At 30.4% G+C, this 25,877-nt stretch overlaps 1 protein-coding gene across 1 annotated transcript in view; it reads right to left on the reverse strand.

Annotated features, from left to right (window-relative positions):
• The window catches only part of LOC130904207 (insulin-like growth factor-binding protein complex acid labile subunit), a 453,059-nt gene that overhangs the window by 213,622 nt on the left and 213,560 nt on the right, over positions 1–25,877 (reverse strand). The window contains exon 5 of the mRNA XM_057816841.1: positions 1,997–2,031. Within this exon, the coding sequence (XP_057672824.1) occupies positions 1,997–2,023 (27 nt within the window). The 5' untranslated portion in view covers positions 2,024–2,031. The remainder of the gene's footprint in view (positions 1–1,996; positions 2,032–25,877) is intronic.

Raw genomic sequence — 25,877 nt, forward strand, 5'->3', positions numbered from 1 at the left:
ACAAGACAAAATACTAATTTTTTAATCCTACATTCAAATTATATTCACAATCTTGTGCGTGATTGGAGTCGAAAACAAACATATCATAAATTCTGTAGTTTCCGTAGCCTTCATACAACATTCAGTAAATTATAGTCAATTAACTGTATGAGTCAAATAAATGATAAAATTTGTTCAGTATAGTCCATCGTTTAATGATTCGATTTTTTCGGAACACTTGCCATAAATTATTTACTCTATCAATAAATATATTGTTGAAACAACATAATTTATGAAATAAATTATCCATATAAGTAAGTGCAGGCATGGCATAGTTTATTGAAAATTTATAAAACTTGTCAGGTACTCAATCAGATAATTAAAATTCTGGTAAATTAATCGATATCGATTCGTATCGATAGCACTCTTATTAATCAACTATTGAAAGTTTATTAAGTAATATAGTTATCCAAAAAAGAATTTATCATGTTGATACTCTATTCAAAATAAAAAGGATACTTGTTGATAAATTTTCTTCTTCGCAAAAAGAGGCATGACTCTGAATCAATGTCGACAATATTAAGTTATGTTTAAACTTCTAATTATAATAAATGTGTTTGAATACGAGTAGGTTTTTAATAATTATTTCCACCAAATAATTGATAAAAATGTTAAGGAAACTGAAACACAATGGAACAAACAAAAAATGGGATTTTAAATATTTATTTCTTAACAAACACCTACACTACCCATATTATAATGTAAGAATTCGTAAAGTCATAGAAAATGGCTTATGATCTGGACCATGAAATTGAACGTGAAAAAACAATTACTTTAAATTAAAAGAAAATATTAGAATTATGAAAAATATTTCAAATTTCTAATTTCTTAATACTGGTAGACATTTCAACAACAAATTGCCTCGTTTTTTAAAACGATAATCCATCCACACCTGACTGACCGATACCTGACCGAGGAAATTCCAAGTAACCTTCCCTCATATACCTGACTTTGGGAAAAACGTAAAAACCTCTTACCTGTTCTTTGTTCCGTACTTACACGAATCCAGGCGAGGCTTTTGGAATCATGGAGAAATTAATTCTCTCTCGAGACCGAGAAGCGATCATATCTCGAGCGTCGAGATCTCAGTGAAGTTGCGCTGTTTCCCAATCTTAGTTTAATCTTTCGATATATATGTTTTTGTGTATATAGTTTTTTGATATATTATAGTAAGTTTAAGTTATCCAACTTTGTTTTTTGTGCTACCTCTCCACTACCCTCGACACTAAGACTAGCGCATTATAATATTTAAGTAAGTTAACGACAAAGTGAAACGGTATCTAATATGAAATTTGAATGATTCTACTTCAAAGTAACTCAATGAACTTATCCAAACGTTGAAAATTCCAGTACTGCCTTGTAAAATTCGGAGTTTGCACTTGTTCTCCTTGGAACGAAATCTGATCATCGAACTGATGGAGAAAACAATACTTGAGTCACTGGTTTTCCAATTAAAACTGAATTTTTGTCTCAGGATCACACAGTTTGAAACAAAATTGAATGCGGTATACCTTGAACGTGATTAAAGTAAAGAGATTATAGTAGTATACTATCAAGGCGTGTTCAAACTTGTTATTGCTTGTGTCAACACATGAGGTTGTAATACATACATAAGTTGCATTCATGTACCATTATCACATTTTGTAGGACTAAAAATTCATGAACATTGGATAGATGTTAAAATTAAATATTTTTCCAAACCCTATGTGAAATACTCTAATAATAACGATATTTCTAATTTAAGTCCGGAACTGGAATGTTCCCGCTCTTTGTGATACCATATAATTAAAAAAGAACTGTAAGCTCGGTCGGTATTCATATAATATTTAGTAAATAAGGGAGAGAAATGAGGGGTTCTTATAGTGATGCCCTAAGGGTCTAGGCACACTCACTCTTCAGCTATCCGCAGCTCGATTTTCACTTTGCCGAATATTGGGAGTTATTATTGCCTACTTACTTTCATTTTGCGGGTAGGGTAGCCCATTATATCATCTGAAACAAAGAAGGGAGAATTATTAATAGCAAAACCAGCAGAATATAAATGAAATGTAGTGTGAGTAATTGCGTTTCCAATTATAGCTACTTCTTAGTCTAGAAAGCTTATCTTGCCATTTTCAAAGAAACTATTGCCTTCTTCAAATCTTGTTGAAATGATTATTGATGTAGTGAACTCCTGTTGTTAGCACAGCACAACTGTATGAATGCAGAATCAATTTACCAGTATTATATTTATAAAAATTTCAATACTCAACTGATTAATAATTGTTAATAATAAGAAGTAGACTTAATAGTTTCTCAGTTTTCGGTACATGTTTCAAAAGCTATTTCAAAAGTAAATGTAAAAATGGATTCTGAAGAGCTGTTTTTGTAGAAATCATTTTGGAATAGCATATTTCAACTTAAAAAACGCGGATAAAACAAAATGAAATTGGCATTATAAAAATTAAACAATGTTTAACAGTAGTTATTGAGAATAATAATAAGGGACTCTCTACAAAATGTGAAATCCACTTTAGTTTACGCCAACAAATGCTGGAGATTGATGGGAAGCTTTTTAAAGTATAATGTTTAGCTCGACATAAGAAATTTTCTTTTTTGACATTTCCAGCGTTTTCAATATAAAATGTAAACAGTCGAGGTGGCAGTCTTCTAAAGAATCACTGATTTCATCTATGTGGTGATCACTCCAAGTACACATTTCTCCTAACAACTTCTTCAAGAAAACAATAATCTTTCGACTCCGGAAATTGCAAGCACCCTTCTTTTGGGAATTCCAAAGGTACATCTCCTTGATGTCCTTATAGCATACCGTTAAATTAATCCTCTCCGATATACCTTGTACCCGGTTTAGAATAAACCAATATAACTGAATACCTCTACCTTCTCAATGTTCCATATTTACAAGAAACCAGGCGAGACATTTTCAATCGAGTAGAAATTCATTTTGTCTCGGGCCAGTGAAACAATCAGATTCAGCACGTGCGAGTTTAGTCTTTCGTCTTGTATATAGTTTTGTGTTTTATTTGGTATTTATGTACCGGCTGTCTCAATAAGAACCGTCTATAGTACAGCTTCGAAAAAAAAATTATAACAAAAGACTAAGTTTGCATGGATAGGTTAAGTAGAACTGGACTTATAGGCGTTTTTTCATAATAAAGTTCCCGCTTCCTCTCCACCTCTTATTATAATATAATATATAAATAATATATAAATAATATATAAATCAAATATACGCTGAATTTCTTGAAGAATACGATAATCATAGTTTAAATGAATCTTAATTAGGCAAAATTTGTAAATTATTCATTTTATAATTTTTAGTATTTAATTACGCCCTCTAGCGGTGGACCTACAACTCTGTAAATAATTTCCAGGTTTTTCTAGGGGTCACTTTTGTTATAATTTTTTTTCTCGAAGCTGTACTATAAACGGTTCCCGAGATATGGCCGAGAGCCATTCTTATTAGGACACCCGGTATATAAAGTAAGTTTGAGTAGTTATCAAATCTTGTTTATTGTACTAAATTTTCACCAAACTCGACCCTTAGACTAGCACCCATAGTTGTAAATGTTTCATATGCTTAAGAAGTGAAATTTCTGATATAAAAGAAGATTCTCTCTCGCTTATAACATACAAGCGTTGCGTTTAGAAAAAGTTTAGCAACGGGCTAGCATTTGGGAACGAATTACTTGAAAACATGAACTTGATACTTACTTTGAAATTCACGCTTAAGCAAATCGAAACTCTTCTTTGGAATATTTTTGTCCACACTCTTCAAAATTTTGGATATTATAGCTCACTCATTTATAAAACTACAAGGAATTTACTGATACATCATAGATTATTTTGTATTACAACTGAAGGCATCCTTTTGATCATTTATCATATTATTTATTTTAATGGTCTTAAAGCTATTCAAATGTGAATTGAAAATCACACAAGATAAAAAAAATAGGAACTATAATATATCTAGCATTTAATTAAATGCCCAATAACATAAATGTGGATTATTCCTCTTACCAACCTATTGAAATTTATAAACACTGCGATTATCATCTCTGAATAATTTTGAATCGAATAATGTAATGCAACATCAGTTTACTTTATATTGCTGGCCGCTCTGGGAATGGCTGTTTGCTGGTAATAATTGGAAATACAATTACTAATATTACAGTTACTTTTTAAATTTAATTTTACTCTCCATTTGTTGTTGAAGATCGGAGTATCTTCATTTGCCAAAAAAGTATGTATCTATCTGTATATTATTTTCAGTTTTCATATTCTTTATCACACTCTAGGAAACTTAGTAAAGCCTAATAATACAAATTTTTATTAGTGACCTTAAGTTCATTCAAAGACCTCAAACGTATAGAGCAATGCAAATCTTTGTTTCCGGATACAGCTGATTTGAAATTGAAAATTTTTTTCAATATTTATTGTGATAATAAAACAGACACAAGTAGAGAGGTCAATTTACCAAAGAGGCAAAAAAAAACTTTTTATTTTACAACATTAATATGAACATATAGACGCAAAAGCAGACTATTTTCATAGCGAATTTGAATGTGCTGATGGTCATAGCACTGAAGAATAGTAGATGGACACCACGTGAAAAAGAGAACAATGAAAACTAGAGTAATAGTTTTCCTTATGTAGAAAAATTCAGTATTTTGTTTTGTGCATTTTCTTTATTGAAACTTGCTCGTATTTTGCTATAGATCTTCTCATGTTAGTATTTTTTTACAATTGGTTACAAAAAAAGAGGCATTTTGTATATGTCAAAGTCTATTTTTCCAATAAATCAACATCAAATTTTAAGGATTTATCTTGCTAAAGAAATCTTCCAGGTTCGGAAAGAAATTTAAGAAGGTATATTGAGAAAAAGAGCACACCATCGATATACTCAAAATAAATACCATCAAATGGTATACAGGAAGATTTCACGAATCATATATCAACTCAAAGTTGATTATTCCGTGTCCAATGTCTTGATGAAACAATCAACAAAAAATCTCCGGTTATAAAGGAATAAAAGAAAATGGAAGGATATGAGCTCACGAGGAACAGCGCACGAAATAAGCACTTTGGAATTGCTTTCTTGGGCTTGATCACTCCAAAAAAATTCTTTAGGATTTTGAAACAGATATATTCAAATCCAATTGGTATATGAGTAAAACTAAGCTACACCTCCTTACCAGAGATCTGCCGCTTTAGAAAGGTGCGGAGTTCACTCTAAAATCGGAAAACACGCAGTAGAAGCTAAAAATAGAGGCAAAAGAAACCTTAAGGTTGCAGTGCAACGATATATCTAATATTAGATGTATCATTGCAGAACGGAAGTAAATTTTTCTTATAATCACACTGAAGGGAAGGCGCGTATACTCAATATATAAATTATCAAACTTTCTTATAAATGTATCAAAATTTTAATCAATTCACCGATACTTCTTAGCGAAACCTCCAAAAGATAATCTGTGAATTGCTCAATACAGGCAGTAAATTATAAAGAGATTTATGAACCATTGTGAATATTAATTAGTTTACTATTAGCAGAGACCTTCAAGTCATCGGTTTCTAAGTGGTATACAGGAAGATCGACGAATCATATAATCAAATCAAAGTTGATTATTCCGTGTCCAATGTCTTGATGAAACAATCAACAAAAAATCTCCGGTTATAAAGGAATAAAAGAAAATGGAAGGACATGAGCTCACGAGGAACAGCGCACGAAATAAGCACTTTGGAATTACTTTCTTGGGCTTGATCACTCCAAAAAAATTCTTTAGGATTTTGAAACAGATATATTCAAATCCAATTGGTATATGAGTAAAACTAAGCTACACCTCCTTACCAGAGAACTGCCGCTTTAGAAAGGTGCGGAGTTCACTCTAAAAACACGCAGTAGAAGCTAAAAATAGAGGCAAAAGAAACGTTAAGATTGCAGTGCAACGTTTCTAAGTGCAATAATTTACTAAAATATCGTATTGTATCGGTCATATCAAATATTCTCTCATTTGTTTCGACAATATTACTCTCCTTTTTTTCGATTTGTAGGCATGCAAGGTTGAATACATCAACTAAACATACATGTTTAAATATACAAATATCAGAATCGCACCTTTAATAAGATACAATATGATATATATTTCCATTTCGTACCTATCTAGCTAACGGCATTTACACTTCGAAGTTTAAATAGGGATATCAGGCAATTTCACGTCTAAATGATTTTAGTCCAATCAAAAATCAGTCAGGTTGAAATAAATTGAGTATGACAGATGTGGGCATTACCCAGATTGATTTTTTTCATCTTTCGAGTAAAAATCGTATTTAGAATGGATCATTAAGTTTAGAAAGGTTTGAAGTTTCGAAGAATCCTTAGTGAATTTCTAAACTTTGTTTTTTAAGAATTCAGTTGAAGAGCTAGACATATACAATTAATCGAAGCGAGAACATTTTGATGAGGTATAATGATGTGTCCAACTTTTTAAAATTATCCTTTATTTACTTTATATACGATTTTATTGAGAAAATTAGTGATATTGACGTCATCAGTATTATTTAATCGATCTTTGTTATGTACATTGGAAGCTTTAGTCACAGAAAAAAGAGGTTGTTACAAGAATTCATGATTATGTTCACTTATATCATTGTATCCATGTTGTATAAGCAGATGTATGTCTTAGAAATTAGAAGACGTATCTGCCGACATTGAACTTTTTGTTCCAATATTTATTGGAAATGGTGTACAAGTCCATTAAGTCGGTTAATTTCCAAAATTCAAACGCACTTTTTATATTTGCATTCGTTCGATTTATTCACCATTCAACTAATTTTATGCAAAATGTCCAATTATGAATGCCGAAAACCTACATTAATATTTTAATCAATGAAATTGTGTTTAGTTATTTGTATTTATATACATAATTAATGGAGTGACAGTGCTCGGATTTATTAAAATATAAAATATAAAATAAATTTTCTATAACTATATATTGCTTGGGGGTGAGATAGTGGTATATTCAAGTATTTCAATGAATTTTCGGCAAACAGACAAATAATTCATATATTATATTATTTTAATAATATATGCGATATTTGAAACAAAATTTGATACAATCCAGGAAACTTTATCACTGTCGTAATTCAAATATTCAAATTATTTGCATTTGCAATTTCATAGTATATATATATTGCTAAGAGCTTTATTAGAAACCTAACTTTCACTGGTTCCTCAAGAAATCTCACTCAATTTGTGCTGGGTTTGTATAGAACTAATTGTTATTACGGTTTTACTATTCTTTTCTTTGAATTATTTTCTTATAAGTTTCCTAATAAGTGTTATTGTTATTTTAATATTACTTAGAACTAATTTCAAATTATTACTGTCACTCGTGATTGGGTTTTTTTAATACAAATTAATCTATAATATTAAATTTTACATTTTTCAATAAGATGCTTGATTGATATTTTGAAAACCGGAAAGTCACTTTACTGTTTATTTTTTACGCTGGGATGATGACATTATGGATTTCAATATAAATACTTTCAGATTCATTATTTCTGCTATCTACAATTCCATTCAATATTCGAATATTTCCTAAAACCGGAAAAATGCTTCATACCGAGGTATGCATTTATTATTATTGGAATGATTGGACGTCGTTATACGTATTTGGATTAAGCGCAAGTTTTGTCAAAACGACAGAATGAACAGTAAAGAGAACTTTGTTTAAAATGGGTACCAGCTGTGTGACTGGACAACAAAATTTCAAAGCAAAATCTATAAATAAAAATTTTTTTCATAAATCAAAACAAAACATTATATATAATTATAAAAATCATAAACATTTCCATTTTAAAGGTTATTTCTAAGAAACCATTATTGTAGTCATGTTCGTTCTTTCCAGATTTATCACTGGTTTGTATTATAAAAGGTTGGATGACAAGGCTATTCAATTTGTACATTTATATGAATAATTATTATGAAATGAATCTCACTACAAAAGAATTAAATTTCGTTTTGAGTTTATCTTAGCGCACTGCTCAAAACCATTTATTTTGATCGTTTCCATTTTGCATAACATTTAGAAACTGGACATGTCGATATAGGTATTTTTATAATATCAATATTTTCGGTAAACGCTACAAAATTTTCAACTTAATGTAAAAATATTGCGATGTTAGGATGGTTATTTTAGTATTAGCTTGATTATATAATAATTATATAACGAAATACAAATAACATTTTTTGTATATATATATATATATATATATATATATATATATATATATATATATATATATATATATGTATATATATATATATGTATATATATATATATATATATATATATATATATATATATATATTCCATTTCAAGAATTGTGAACAAAAGAACTAGGTTCACGGGTTGAACCGCGTTGGAATTTTGAAAACTCTCGACGTTTCGGTTCCCGCTTTGCAGCCATTATCAAGACAAGAGTGGGGATAGGATGGTTACTGGTTCATTGGTAAGTGTAAGTGATCCGATTCCGTGGTCTTTATCTGCCTACGTCACACAACGAATAACTCCTTTTCTTGGTTAACTCAAGACCAGAAGTGATTGTGTTAGTGTCACCAGTTTAGGCATATAATTTTTATTTTCTATTCTGTTCATTTTATATATTTTTTTCCGCATTCCATTTCCTCTGTGAAATTCCAAGGAGTAGGCATATTGAAGTTTTGGAATCAACCAAGGAAAGGGGCGATTCGTTGTGATGAGTAGGCAGATTGAGATTTAAGAACTTTTAGACTTTTTGTCAGTTGAGGAAATAGATGATAGTCGGACGGAGCCAAATTTGGTGAATAAGGAGGGTGTTCTAGTAATTCAAACCCTAAATCACGAATTTTTTGCACGGCAACATGAGATTTGTGTACAGGGGCGTTGTTCTACAAAAACAAAACAACTTTCGATAGCTTTCCGAGTGGTTTCTCTTTGATTTTTTCCCGTAATGATGGCAATCCCAAAAAACTAAAGTAAGAACTTTTCCAGCAGATTTTTGGACACGAAACTTCTTAGGTCTTGGAGAACCAGAGTGTCGTCATTCCATCGATTGTTGCTTTGTTTCTGGATTGTAGAAATGTACCCAAATCCCATCCATAGTAACAATTCGGTTTAAGAAGTCTACATCGTTTCGTTTTCAAATCGAGCACAGATCGAACGCGATGCTTTTACCCTTGCACGTTTTTTGTCAACATTCAAATATTTGGGGATCCATTTTGTAACAATTTTTCTCATGTCCAAATTGACGTGAACTATATGATGAACGCGTTCGTATGAAATATTCAGTGCTTCAGATATCCGTTTTAGCCCAATTCGACGGTCTGATAAAATCACATGTCAAGTACTGCATCGATATTTTCGGGGACTATCCTTCCCGCTCGGTCATCATCTTGAATGGAAAATTTGCTTACCTCTTAATCCTTTTAAATACAGGTACTTGATGATGGCTCAATACTCCAATTTTTCGATTTTCACAATTTCGGTGGATATCTTTTTTCTTTTAATTTATTGCGTAATTATGGTTTACTTTTTCGCTTTTTTGACGTCAAACTTTACACTGACACTTCTAATAAGTTATTGTTCGTTGCTATGGTAACGCAATATTTTGTTTATGCATGGAACTGGTCTACGCTAACTAGATATCAATACATCCTCGTAGCCCTCGAAATATTGAATAACTATTATTTCTTTCGATGATTTTCTAGAAAGTTTCTATTATTATCATTTCTTTTCATATTTTGGAAATAATAAAAGTTTAAAGTATATGCGTACACAGAATAAGCATATGAGTAATTCAAAATGAAAAAAAAAGGATTTTCCAACATGAAAACTTTTTCCGCATCAAGCGTATTATTTAAAATATTAGCTGATAAAATGGCTTGAATATTATTTATGATCGGACTATATTTGTGCATTTCAAAGTAAGCAAACAAAAAACGGATAAAAGGATTCATCTGAGCACGGTCGAACCTTTCATTTTTTTTCTGAAAGGAAATAATACATAAAAACGTGTGTATTATACTTTAAAAGCTGAATTCGATATCGTTTTGTTTCCAATTTTGTTATACGCGTATGAGCAAACCAAAACAAAACAAGGTGAATATTTAACGTTCCTATATATATTTAATTAATTAAACGATCTTCTACTAATCACTATACAATATATTTGCCTTAGAAATAGAAAAGAAACATAATAAAGAATAAAGTTATCCCTCAATGGATTCCAAGATATTTGGCGTTAATTGATGATCGTGGTACCAATAATACTCTACATTTTCTTCAATTTTACCCCGAATTTGTTTAAAAGATATTCGAATGGGAGTACAATATCAAATAGGATCTTAGTATATAATTAATCATCAATCGTCTACCTTTTCCTAGAATGTACGGCACTGGATTCATTTATATATCTCGCTTTCGTGACACCATCCAAAATGAACATTTTTTACGGCCTGCCAACTCTTTTATCGCTCTATCCGAGCCCAGTTGATCATTTCGGAATGGTTACTTTCGTATTTAAAGCTAATAGTGGTGACAATAGGTTGCATTGTCAGCTTTTATTGGGTGTAACCGACTCAAAAAGACGCCAAACATTGAGAACAATTTAGTTTCATGGCGAAATGTGTCAGAACAAAAGAGAGGTACAAACGGGCAGTATGGGCGATATACGTTTTATTGGAGAACCAAGGTTTACGAAATTGATCTTATGTCGAAAGTATTTGCTAAACAAATGGTTTTTAAAAAATTGATTATTTTACGATGATATGAATTTGATTAAATAATTTTGATTTGAATGTATTTAACTACTCTTCGATCATCAGCAACTATGTTACTCCATTCATGAAGGACATAGGTGAGTCGTTTATAATTTTTATGTATTGTTAAATTATTGATGGTGTTTCAACTTACACCTCACTAAAATGAACTTTAAAAATATACTGTCTTATTTGAAAATACCAAAAACCAAAAACTGATGAGTCGGAGCCTTGGCGACAATAGATGAAAATTATTATGACTTCATGTAATCGAACTAAATCGTTGGATTTTGATAACATACTTCTCATAAAAAGCATAATATATTGAATTGAGCAACACAATATAGAGCAGTAGTGATCCAGGTTGCACAAACGGTTCCAGTTTAACATACAGATACAACACTTATCCTTGGTTGCCCTGTAGCACTATGAAAACTGTTTTATGTTGATTGAAAGCAAATAAACGGTTATTTTATAAAAGTGTGAAATGTTTTGTATGTCTGTACTGGACCATTCACTGTATCCAGCACCTTATATCAATAAGAAACATTACTTCTATTCATACTCACTTAATCCTGAGCCTTGCTACCCTTGCTTGTATGAGGCTTTTATACTTTTCTATGTTTTGAAAATTTGTTGGTGATTTCAGAATTTACATTTGAATAGGATACTGGTTTGAGAGAAAAATAGTTTTCGATAGTTTATATACAACATTTATTACATATATTTTTTTACTTTTTGATCAAAATATATAAAGAAGAAAAATATTCAAAATTCAAAATTTTCTTAGGTAGTTATTAGTTATTTCAGTAAGGACGCCAAATTGCTTGACGTCGAAGGTATAAAATAAACACAGAGCATTTGATACAAAGTAAATACGACAGTTATTCTCTCAGTTATTCTAAAATTAGCGTTATTATTAAACTTGCCAGGATCATTCATCATCATTTGAGAATTTTGATAAGAAATATTAACAAAATTTAGTATTTTTGATGAGGAATCGCATAATATTCTACTTTTTTGAATAGTTTCCTATAAAATAGACATATTATCAATAGTATTAACGCCTTACATTCTTCTTAATATTGCTTGGATGTATTTTAAACACTTTATTCGTGAACTGTTGCAGCAATTAAATCATTCTACTCTTATAGGTATTTCCCCGGCGGATTGTCCCAGCTCCCTCTAACTCCATACTTTTATAAATATTTTTCACAATTCGGGATCTGGAGAAAAAAAAATAATTAAATGTTCTTTGTTATATTCATACTTTAAATAGTTTTAAAACGTAACATTAAGAGTCTATCTGTGCCTAAATATCGTTTTTAATTGTTCCGATTATTCTCAAAAGTTGATGATACATGGATAAAAAAAATCATATATTACCATGGGCTTTCAAAATGTATGACGTTGAAATAAAGCTTTGTAAGACAAAATGAAATGTCAACTATTTAAAATGTTGTATTAAAAAATTGTGTTGTGAAAAATATTCCTTGCACGTATCCAATTATTACTTATAATATATTTGAGAATTTTCCCATATTAATTTTTATTTTCTTAACATATAACTCATGACTTATATTATTTTATAAGGACAATGTGTTCTTAATAATACTTTTACACAGTTGATTGAATGTCCTAAAAATAAATGTATTATTACCTCTAAAAATAAAACTTTCATTCACAAATAAGTATTAGGTACATGACTTGATATCTGAACAGACACAATGTCAGAGTTCCTCAATACTGTAATGAAAGTTTGGACTAATATGAGAAATTTCGATGATTACTGCCTTTTAGTAACACGAATCTGCACTGTTATGGGAAACATTCCATCTGGCACACAAACCGGCTATGTGATTATAGGAAGCTTCCTGCTTCTCTTTTATTTTTAAAAATTATGTTACGTGGGTACTACTTAGTTCATGTCTATATCTGGTATTGGAAATCCTGTTCTGTTTTAAAAGACAATATGCGGTATGATTGGCTTCAAAATCAATACAATATATATTATTCATAGCAAAATGCATCTATAAATTAACAAAATTTGTTATGAGTGAGGTTGAGACAAAACAAAAGTAGTGAGGTGAAATGTTTTCCATTATAGCAAATTTAGTGAGATTATGTCTATTGTAAAACATGGATTTTAACTAAATAATCAACAAAAAGTTTACTATATTGTTAAGAAAAGGGCAAAGAAGCTCACAAATTGTTGAAATTTGTATATATGATATAGTAATGTAGTAAATTTTACGCTGTTTACAAGTGTCATAAACAATTTATATGTCGAAATGGGGACGAGCATTGGTCAATCTTAGACACAGATGGAAATCTGGAAAAATGGAGAAACTCCGCTGAATTATGATTTTGTCAGACTATTTGTAAATGAGACAAGTGAATGGCCAAATTTCGATTTGCAGGGTTTGAAAAATCATCTTTATCCGAGCATAGATATTTTATTACCAAAGTTGTTACTGCAAATAAGAGCTGAGTCAATAAAACTAAAAGAGTCATCAGAGTCAAGTATTAATATAATGATCAATAATTTATTCGTCTGTGAGGACATGGGATATTAGCTTCATTTTTCAACATACTGCTGTTAATTTTTGACCTCTAAGGGTCTACGTGTGTAACCACATCCGCATTATTCACTGATATTAACCTCATGCGAGTTTTGGCTGTTCTTGAAGAGAACGTTTTGATATTAGTCCTGATATTGAGACCTGCTAGCACAGAGCAGGTGGAAATGATTCCAGGAAAAAAAAACGGTCAAAAATTCTTCCAGTGTTTCAACGTTGGAATCAGTGCACTGCTAGCCTATTTTATTATCTCGCATCATTTTGAGAATGTTTTTTCTAGCTTCATTAAGAATCTAGAAAGTTCAAAATCAATACTCCTTACAGATAAAATGAGATTATTTAAGACAATCTAATTTCCATTAATCAATGAAAAGTTTTGGGTATTTCTAATCAAATAATAAATTTGTACAGCTTGCCAAACACTTTTTTATTCGAGTTTATGAACATTAAGTTAATGTCGAATAGTATTATTAACTAGAAGTTACTAATTTGGAAGATTATTTCGTTAAATATTACTCCGAAAAGTATTGTTTGGTGGGATTATCATATGAATCAATTCGGAAATGCATATCATACATCATATAGAAAGTTTTGTGATATTCGACTCAACTCCACGAAAACAAAGTGAATATAATAATAATGACGTTATTCATATACTTTCAATATTCTGGTGATTTCGTTTCGATTGATGCTGACACATTCATACCATTTCATGAGGTACACTTCCATTAAACCAAATAATTTAACCAATTTCGACTAACTTGAACATCGTTGATATTATTCATTCACTATATATTGGGAATAATTTGACAGAAATTGTTTTATATTAGAATTGAGCATTATAAGATATGATGACTCGAATCAACTGCTTCATCAACATTGATTACTTCAAATCGTGATTAGGATATGACTGTACAGTTGCTATTTCCAATATTAAATCCAATTACATAGTTCAGATAATTTGTTCTATTCTGTCGACTTTATTACTGTTTACCGGGCTTCGTCGTCATATAAAGTTTGACATCGAAAGAATTTTAAAAATGTATGATGAAATCCATAAAGTTTGAATTTTATTACAGAAGCGAAGAACGAACGCTAAAATAGATAATGAGAAACTTGTTGGAAATTTATGGTTTTACGAAGAGAATACAGAAAGTTTCCCTCTCATAATTCGTCAAATTGGAAGTTGGTTTATTCGATTAAATTTCATTTGGGCACGAATATAATTGGGTTACTTATAAAAGGAACTTTTTAATTCAGATTCAGGACCAGTATTCTTTTAATATTGATTGTCCAATTGATTTATTAGTGCATATTGAGGATTCAGGAAGTTTCTCTTTAATAATAATTGAGAACAGCTATTGCCGGTTTTAAAAATTCAATGGTTAATTCACTGCAATGCAAGGTATTACTCAAATAAGTAAGAAATTAATGGTACTCGAAGTTATACACTTGTTTATAATCCACTGTTTTAATTTAGATGACTCACCATGCCATTGAAAACTCAAGATCAAATTTATAAAGTAGACTATTGTTTTTCAATTTCTTGAAGTGTTTGATGTCACATTTCCAACTGGTAAATGTGGTGGACAATAGAACACATAATCAGCACATCACAAGTACGTATACGAATATTTCTCAGAAAACTCTTTCCAAACTGATACCTATTTAAGATGATTATCAATTGCTTGCCTAATCAATATGATATTGATAGATCGTCTTGTACTGATTGAAGCGTTGAAATGGGTGTCTCAATCACTTTGAACGAATTTTAGCTTGTGTGCTTGGCAAAGAACTTCGAAAATATAGCCAATGGGCTATATTTGATTGTTTGAGCCACATAAAACTCAATGAGTGCATTATCCTCATGCAAGAGAACACCATTGCGCAAATTCGCTTCACGTAATTTTGGAACTGAATAGCGACTGTAATTGCAGCTCATTTATGCAGGTGATCTACTGAAATTTCTGCTCCAGCATACCAAAATATAGTAAGCATGTTAAAAGTGGTAAACCTTGATGTTTCCATTATTTCATTTCTTTAATTTCTCCGACCTTTTGATATGTTTATGTTTATGAATCTTCTTGATTTTAGGTCTCTTCGGGTTCAAAATTTATTTTTTCAATAATTTTTGAAAGATAGATAAAATTGACGTTTCGACTTTTCTTTATTTTTATCAAGATATGATATTAGTGATAATAAGTTTGGCTGATAGATCTATCTATAACTATCAGATCCAGAATTTAGATGATTAGCTATTCAAAAAGCAAAAACTCCATTAAGGGAAAATAATTATTCACTACAATCAATTCAGAAACAAAACAGAAACAAAATAGGAACAGAACAGAAACAAAATGGAAACAAAACAGAAACAAAACAGAAACAAAATAGAAACAAAACAGAAACAAAACAGAAACAAAACAGAAACAAAATAGAAACAAAACAGAAACAAAACAGAACATTTTTCCTTCCCAGCAATTATCGAATTACTTCAAAAAATATGATAGTCATAAAGTACATAATACCTACATTATCCAAATAATTCACTAAATTAAAATCTGAAACACCAAAAAACAAAAGAAGTAATATTATAAATCAAGTGCCTTGTATTAATTGTGACGCTATCTACATAAGGCAGACCTCTCAATATTTAGAAAATAGACCAAAAAAGGTCATCAATACGATAAAAAAAATAGAACTGCATTAACAAACCATAAACTATCAAAAAAACATAAATCCAATTATGAAGATTCAAAAATTCTTGAAACGGAATCTAATACACGAAAAAGAGAATTTGTAGAAATGGTTCACATTTATAAGAACGAAAAAGCGATAAATCATAAAAAGGACCTAAATAATTTAAGTAAAATTTATAGCTTTATTGGAACAAAATTCTAGTTTGATTTTATACCTATTTTCATATTCATGATGAAGGTGATCAATTGATCAATATACATACGCAAATTGTCAAGTGTCAAATCATATTTGATAAATATTTAGAGAAGTCAAAACGTCAATTTTATCTATCAAAAATTATTAAAAAAAATTAAAATAGAAGAGACCTAAAATCAAGAAAATTTATAAACACACCCATTCTGGTTTTCAGTGATATGTATATATACATATATGTATATACATAGATTTTTGAATTGTGACAATATTAAAAACTATTTTTTGAATGAAAATAATAGTCCTCGTGTTCCTATCAATTAAAAAATTTCAATTAACAACTATACTCAATATTAATATTCTGTTTATAATCACGCAATCACCATTCCTTTGTCAGTGTCGTCGATTATTTCGTTAATTGACGTTCAGGATGTAGTTGTATGTGAATTAATGCAGCGGCTTGAGTTTCAGCATTTAATGAAACTGTAAAGGGAAGGACTTTGTCTCAGACCCATTTGTAGATACCAAAACTTCAACTGTCCCTATCTCGCTTCGTTAGCTCATTTCGAATGTTGCAGTCATCCCCAATTACATTTCTGGCCACTAGTAATGAGAAGGGATCCTTTGCCTGAAACTTCTTCTCTCTTTATCGAGTTAGCCGTATGCCTAAACAAAGGGCGCTCTCTGTGTGACGAACGTTCTCTTAATTATGTATACCATGTATATATAAAATCTAGTTAAAACAAACTTTCAAGTATCGGGTGCTGGGGGTTAATCCGATTCCCGGATTGGGACGGACCGTTTTATTTGAAGACAAAGCATTTCATCACACTCCTGAGATCTTTTAGTTCTAATTCTTAGAATACACATTCATTCTAAAAAAATCGTAGACAAATTGTCAGATTCAACTCTGCATCATTTTAATGACTTTAATATTTTAATTTAAATCAAATAGTTACAAAAATGTGTTCAAGTTTCAGCTCTTTAACAAAATAACGTATAGAACTCTCATTATAGTAGATATTTTTTTGAACTAAATAAATCAGGTATATCGTAATTGGAGGACTGTAACTGTAATTTTAATATGATTGCTGCTCATTGTATTTTCGTGAGTAACAGTGGGGTTATGAATAATAATTGAAAATATAACTTTTATTTTTTTTAAATATGTGAACATTACGTTTTTGAATAACAATGTTCGATTGGATATCATAATAGTAGCATCAATAAATTCGACAAATTTTTTGAAATAATTTCAATATTTGGTTGGTAACATCTTTTAATTTGGAGAAATTTTAAGAAGAGATTAAAAAAATAGTATAAATCAATCTAATGTTTAAAAATCGCATGCTATGAAGATTCTCAGCTATTCAAAAAGCATAAAATTCATGGAAAGAAAATTTTCTCGAAAATCTGACAAATGACATATTCAAGGAATAGAACCAAAAATATTTTCTTCGCCATATACACAGGGATCTTCCCAGCAACTATCGAATTATTACAATAAATATGATATTAGTATAAGTCATAAAGAACAGTATTTCATTGAACCAAAATGTAAAACACCCACAAATAAAAAAGGTATTATATATCAAATACCTTGTAGTGATTGTGACGATGTTTACGTAAGACAGACATCTCAGTATTTAGAAAAGAGAACGAAAGTTCAACAATAGAAATAAATAGAAAAAACCATGAAATTTGAAAAAAATATGTATTCAATTGGAAAACTTTGGGTTTTGGGATTTTGGCGCGCGTGGGGAGTATATTATTAGCGGGAGGGATAATAAATGTGTGGCTTCTCGGGGATTTTTAGAGGAAATGTTGTTGGCTGGAGTGGTATGGGAGCGAAGTGGATGAAGAAGGTGTATCCAAGTTGCCGGCAATCTCTGGCTATCGTCCCTTGTGTTCAGACAGTTTGGACTCTTCTCTGTTTCGATACTTCTTGAATTATCCTGAACTTGAGAGAGCGGAGTGAGAAGATAGATTTGTCAAAAAAATGAGTTCATTCAAGTAATTATCATTGAACTGTTTCAAATTTGAATCCCATTTTGGAATAGACAAAAGTTATAGCTCCAAATTTGCTGTTTAGAAAATCTATATATTTAAAAATCATTTTTGTAATTTGTTCATCTGTTGTCAATGCTATAGGTGTGTATATTTATACAAAACTGAAAGCTTGGGAAACCACGAAAGTGAAGTAATAGGTATAGTAAATTTTATTTCGAGCAATTCTGCATTGAAAAAATGTCAGCTTGTAAGTGATTTATTATACAATTATGGAAGTGAGAATGGATACTTACGTTTTAAAAATAATATATTCGATATATTAACCGTCTTGCTCTTATCATAACTCTAAATAAAAACAATCGAAACTGCGATTTTCTTGATTTTATGAAAAATATCTTATTATATACTTATATTTTGAAACAACTTCATTTAGTGATTTATATCACACTGTTAATGAATAACCGATAATTTGAAATTTCATATGTCTAAACCGACAAAAACAAAAAGACAAGCTAACAGAGTAATTTAAATAAAGTGTGTTAAAAACGAACGTGTTCTAGTCCATTTTTGTTGACTCAATTTCCTTGAAATAGAGAAGTAATGATTTCAACTTAAACTAATCAGTAACATGAACGCTAGAGAGCCCTATTTATTTCTTTTATCTCTAGCTATCCTTTAAAAATATAAATAAAATAGGGTATGCGGTTTTAATTGGACATTATAAAAACTGACTTAATTTGCAAGAGAATAGGAAACGTCGGTCGCATGTTGGTTGTAACTTTAGGTTATGGTGGAGGAATTCAATAGATCAAGCCCAGGCAAAACAATTTATTTTAGAACATTCGCATATTTAGATAGTATAATCAATACAGCTTTATATCTATAAAAAACAATAAATATAAATTTATTGTCTTAGTTTAGCTAACTTTGCATTAGACTGGTTCCATTCCATCATATATTGTAATGATATATCCTAACGCCATTAATTATTACTCAATCAACATAGCTTGTTATTGCTACAATCATAATCACACATTATCCAGACCTTTGCACATAATATTGATTATCTCGTCAATTGGTAATCTTACATAAATTGTCACATTACCGCTAGGGTATTAAATATTATATTTATGGAAGAAACGTAGAATATATTGAATTATAAAGGGTGTGTTTAGACTAATTTATAAGAAAATTTTCAGCGGAACGAGAAGTTGGTTGATATTTTGTTTTAAAGGTAGAACTACCTTTTGAAAATGTAGTAAATATCTTTATTTTTAGCAGTTCCGTTGAATGCAAGTAAAATTGTGAAGATATTGTTTGATTAAAAACATTGAAAATATATAAAAATTTTCAATATGCGGCCCATTATTTGCTTTTTTTTTCCTTTTATATCTTTTAAATTTCGAACGAATCACTTTTAGATAGTCCCATTTATCCGATTAATTCATTTCAGAAGAAATCTATCATTCAGCCCTTGTCAAATTAGAAAAAAGTAATGTTGTGAAAATAAATAAGATCTTGCCAATTGATGTAATCAGCTGCTAAATTTATTTTTCCGCACTAGTTATTTATTGGAAGTTATTCAAGTGGAGCTCACCAATTAGATTTTCTTAAATGAACCAAGATCCAAATAGTACAATTCTCAAGAATATCTAAATTCGTAAATAACCTAGGAAGTCGCAGGTCTTCATCATCGATTAGCAACTTTTTTGCTTGTTAACATACCTTCAAAGGAAACACGTTCATTCATTAGTAAAATAGTATCAGTATCAGTAAAATATATCAGTAATAGTAAAAAAGGGTTTTTACTATTTTAAATCCAACTAATTCAAAAATGCACAAAACAATTTAGACTCTACATTAAGTACAAGAAATAATATTTCTAATTTAATATTGATGGATGATGATAATATCCCTTGTACATCCCAAAATAATTAACATTACCAATACCATTGTAGTTTCTGAATAAACAATTAAAAAGGCCAAGGAAAAGTAGCGTAAGTGCTCTGTTTCGTGGGATGATTCGAATCTACTTTTTTAAAAAAGTGGCTAACTACGTAAAATAGTTAACGAAATAGTAGATGTTACATATGAAAAATTTGTATGTAAAGAGGCTGGCAAGATTGCTTACTGCTGATTAAAATCATGCTCGTATTGAAAACTCAAACTAATATTTCGATATCTTCGAATGATATCTTACTCAATTTTACGTCAATATGTCACAGAACCTGAAACTTAAGCACACCATTATACACCAGAACCAAAAATACAGTCAAAATAATGGATTCCATATGAGAAACATGCTCCCAAGAAGGCAAAAACTATTTTAACGACCAATAGGACAATTACCACACTGTCAAAAAGTGATATTTAATTATTTTTTGGAAACAGGGTCAACTATAACTTAAGAAAGGAAGACTGCATTTTTTGAAGAAAACAGTTTTGTTCGATCACAATTTATTGCCTCATTCGCCAATGAAATGGCCCACTTTTAATACTTTGTATTCCCAAACTTACGAAACTGGGTTGGTAGAAAGCGTTTCAATAAAATGTAGTAGCAGATACAAACGTTAATTTTGCAACACAATAGTTTTTTGAATAGTTGGAATAATTGGAAATTCGCTGGAATGAATGTGAAGAGTAAAAAGAAGGAATGAAAAATAAAATACATTTTTTTACAGTGAAGTAACTTTTTCATTGAGAAAATAATCTTCTATCAAACCGTCATAGAAATATTTCGAAATTGGTTTTTTTTCTGTGTTATATTTTTAATGAATCAATATGTTGATACGAGTACTAATGCTATATATTTTAATAATGATTATGTTTTCACTAGTTAGAAACAATTATGGAATATAACTTATCATTAAATGTTTCACTCTACCGAATCCCATTTTTGTAATATCACAGACTAAAAGTCAACTGATACTAAAACACAAGATGCATAAATTTACCTTGATGCAACGTCTTAGCAATTTACCTGAAGCTTTTACTGCAAATTTCTCTGAACATCAATATTTGCATCAGAATGAAAATGCAGAATAGCTTGAAAATCGGTAGAAAGTTATATTTTTTTAACAATCACTTTAAGAAAGCGATTCCGTTGACTATCCTAGAAGCATCGACTTCCATACGCTTGAAAAATCCAATTTAGAATTGCAGTCAAAAATCTATTTCAAGATCTCATGAACTTACTATTCTTTGTTGTGTATTGCCGGCTTTCAGAAGGTGATTTATAAAATTGATCTGAATTTCGAAAAAGTACAGGAGATCGGAGAGATTACTTTTAACAAAGCGATCTAATTATTTAACAAATTGAATTATTAGCATCATAAAAGTTATTGGGTTGAAGAGATAAGTTAATGAAGTAATAATATTGAGATATGTTGTTCATATTAACTTTGCACTTCGGAAGTTCGGAACTTGATTACCGTGAAAGTAAATCCTTGAATTTTAGTCAAACTAAAGCCAAGAGCACCAAGTCATTCATCTCTTTTTATAGATTATTTCAATTAGTCCATATTGTCGAGGAAAATTCATGTCGTTTGACATCCATTCTTTGTGATCTTTAAACTTGAAATCTAATATCATACGGATGTTATTTTTCCAAAAGCATCAAGGATATGAAAAGTGCTGTTTTTATTATAAGATTGGAAACATCTTTCTGAATTTTATCCCCAATTTTTATCAGTTTGTTTATCAATCTGTAAACTTGAATATTGAAATCAAAAGGAGACTAAAAAATCATGTGGTCCAATCATCTGCAAATGATGTATTTTTTATGATGATGTATGTTTTCATTTATTAGATTAGAATGAAAATGGTGTCAATAGAATAGTTGAAGGATACCGCTAATAATAGGATTCAGTTTTTAATTGAATATCCGAAATCGATAGGGTTATATTAGGCTGGCTGTTAAATTATAATTATAAATCATAATTTTTTTGAGATTTGAAAATAGCTAACGATGAAAGACCTTCAGTGTTACCATTTTAAGTTATGAATTAAAGCTCTGTAAGAAGCTTAACATTTTTGGGATTTTTATACGTATCAGTTATTTTCATGAAAATGCCTTAAACATAGTAGATGAACTTGATTTATTAGAAAGTAGTAATGACCGATTTTCTGGTTGAAGTATCTCGTACTTATATTCCAAAGATACTTTAGAAAGGGTTAGAACAGTTAGAACTTGGACTAAATACAAGCTGGTTATATGAAAATTGTGAGTACTGATTAGAAGACCCTAATTATCAAGACTGTTTGGCTGCTGTTAAAAACTTGTCAGTAGTGAACGATGTTGTAGAGTAGAACGATTTGTTTAACAAAGATGAAGGACAGAAACATTGGAAATATCAATTTGAATATCTTTTTCACTTGATAAGATTAAATCAGAATGGGAAAATTTTTGAGTTCAGATTTTTTTTATTGTTATTTGTTCAAATATTGTCATTTTTATTAATTTGAGTTCTATAATTTTTTAAATTTCGAATAAAATTTTATTTTTTCCGAAAAAGATGATTATACCGAGAAAAATGACTTAGATCATGTAGAGACACGAGTTGTTTTGAACTAAAAAGACTAAAAGATATTGACGTGGAAACAAATATATAAAATAATTATGTGTTGAAAAGTTCAAATATTCTAATGAAAAATGTTGTCAGCATTGCATTACATTACATTGTGCGTCCTATTGGCCTAACTATTGCCCTTCCATAACAAAACATAAATTGATAAGCAGATAACGCCCTCTGAGAAGATCTAATAGCCAATTGATCAAAATACAACCATAAAGAACGTTAACTTGGCGGCCATATCAGTAAAAAATTATCTAATTATACCAAGTTTGTTGAGTAATGGATGACGGCTATTCATCTAGGGCGCTAACGGAAAATCGAAACTCTAGCTTTTGTAAAAATTACCACGAATTTGTTTTCGGGATAACTTAGGGGAAATTTGTCTGATGCTGGATAATTTTCGCATCCTATATATTCCATAAATTGAATCATATTTCATTTACTAAACAAATTTGTATGATATAACTGACGGTTGGGATTTTGGGAGAGAATTTTGAAGACAACGTATCTATTAATCACAGAACTTCGATAAAATGCACTGTGATTCGAAAAATTTATACTATGGGCATAACTTTCATTGTTATTGATATCTTGGAGTATGTGATCATTATATGAGCTGATATTGTGAGATGTGATCGATATTTTAATTTTAATCAGTTATACAATGGATATTAGTCTGTTGATTCCAGAAATTTTATATTTCTGATTTATTAAACGATCAATTTTCACAATTTGACAAGGTGCGTGTGCCGATTGCACTCTTTTCAAGTTAACTACTCAAAAATATTGTGATTAAATGCATAATCAATAATTTTAGCTAGAAGAAGACAATGACCTTTGTTGGTGCTTTTTCTTTTGTAATATTCTGTGTTACTATCATCATACATCATACCTACATATTTTTGATTGAAAGTAAATCAATAAAATTAACTCACCTATGCAGATCGTAGAAGCACTGGGACTCAAAGTGAATAAGTGCTTATTAAATAAACTGTGTTTCAGCTCAAAATTATTTTCGAGGCTTGATGATTTGTTGATAATGAAATCAATAACAACTCTTGTTTTTTTGTGAATGAAGTTTTTATATACATACAAGTGATGTATAATGTATAATACTCATTAAAAGTTTGAAAATATCGACAATTATTACACATATGTAACACTTTTGTAAAAGACTATCACCCATGGATAGATGAAATTAATTTTTAAACACACTGTACATTCTTGAACGGTTAAAATGAACGAAAGTAATTTTCTAAATGGAAGCTTGCGGTGAATAAGATGGATGCACTTAACCATATACAAAAAGGAAAGTTAAATTTGAAACGAACCACCACTGTATCAAATTTCCATTCCATGGCATTCGTGCTGCATTCTAAACATCTTTTCTTGCATATCTAAAAGATCTGCCATGTATCTACAAACCAAGAAAGTAGAGATGCATTCGAAGGCCCAGAGGCATACTGTAATGTCTCTTCCGAGTCTGAGAGTCACAGACACAAGAGCAGGTGGTAGTGGTTGCACGACGTAGTTGCCTCTCTAGCGTTGATGTTCATTTTAGAAAACAGGAAAATCGGAGGTATGCATGTGACAGACAAGCAGGTGCATTTCGATTTCAAGACCTGTATTTTAGATCGACGAAATGAAGCGAGGGAACTTGATACATGCAAAGCCAGATATTTTGTTATTGATAATGATAGTGGTCATGTAATTTGAATTTAACACGACTCAAAATTATTTGAGAGGACTACATATGCTAAAGAACTTTCTAATAATTATGATAAAAACAAAGGCAGTTATATTTTTATATTTCATTTTAGTTTACACACTAGTAGTTACCAATAATATATATTTGACTTTATTTTACCAGGGTATGTGATACAGATACAGTTGCATAAAGCTGAACTTTACTTAATACTTCATAAAACGATCCCATAAATGCTTTACAAACTTTTCTACGACAACTATCTCTATCTTTGGAAGCGAATTCAATATAATACATTTATTTTCATTGTTACTTTGACAGCAGGAGAGGGAGCAATAATTTTGACAGTACTATCGTACTTATTTATTCACCTTTGCCATATATAGAATCAGTTACCCCAAAACTGTTGAGAAACTTTGAACAACATCATATTAATATAGCGTACCATCTAATCCTTAATATTCAATCTACTTTTACTGGAAGGAAAGATAAAACACAAACTAATACATCGACTAACATAGTTTATGATTCAATTATAGGAGAAAAATACATTGGTCAGTCGAAGAGGTCACCCGTCAATCGGAAAACCTGTCATAAAAGTAACAGCAAATTATATCCTGACAGATGCTGGTTAGAAAGTCATTCAATGAATTATTTTATTGTAATATTAAAAAAACTTCAAATTTCAAAGTTATGCTCTTGTCTTGCATAACTTTCAAGATTCGAAATCTAAAATCTAATAGGTGGTAGTGCGGTATGGCATATCCCCTTATCTTGTTGTTTATGCATGAGCTAACACTCGATTTCTCCGTATGTAAGCGTGGCAATTAGGATAAGTTTGAGACTAGGATGTGTTCGCTTGTTACCCTGTTTCAAACAGTGGTCCACCCTTAATTTACGCCCTTACGACTTATTATAGTGGCAGAGAACTTAGTTACGGAATGCGGACCAACTGTAGAGCTCTTGAATTAGTTGTGGTTGCCTAGGAGCTACCGAGGAGTTGTCCTTTTGTCTACGCCGTACTGCGAATAACAGACAAAAAAATCTGTTAGAAGCTCCGTCGACCATGAAGACGGAATGTCTATTTTTATTTGAACGTTTGGAATTGTGCTATAATAGTTACAGGATGGCATAATTTCGAAACAATTTGAAAAATGATGCTAGCCATCATTTTCACTGGAAAATGTCCGAAGTTTAAATTAATTATTCGGACAAAAAGGTACTGAACTATATTTTTCATCGAAAATTTTGAATGATTGATTCATTCAAATCTATCCAAT

Source organism: Diorhabda carinulata, chromosome 1 (assembly GCF_026250575.1).
Source record: "Diorhabda carinulata isolate Delta chromosome 1, icDioCari1.1, whole genome shotgun sequence".
Lineage (NCBI taxonomy): Eukaryota > Metazoa > Arthropoda > Insecta > Coleoptera > Chrysomelidae > Diorhabda > Diorhabda carinulata.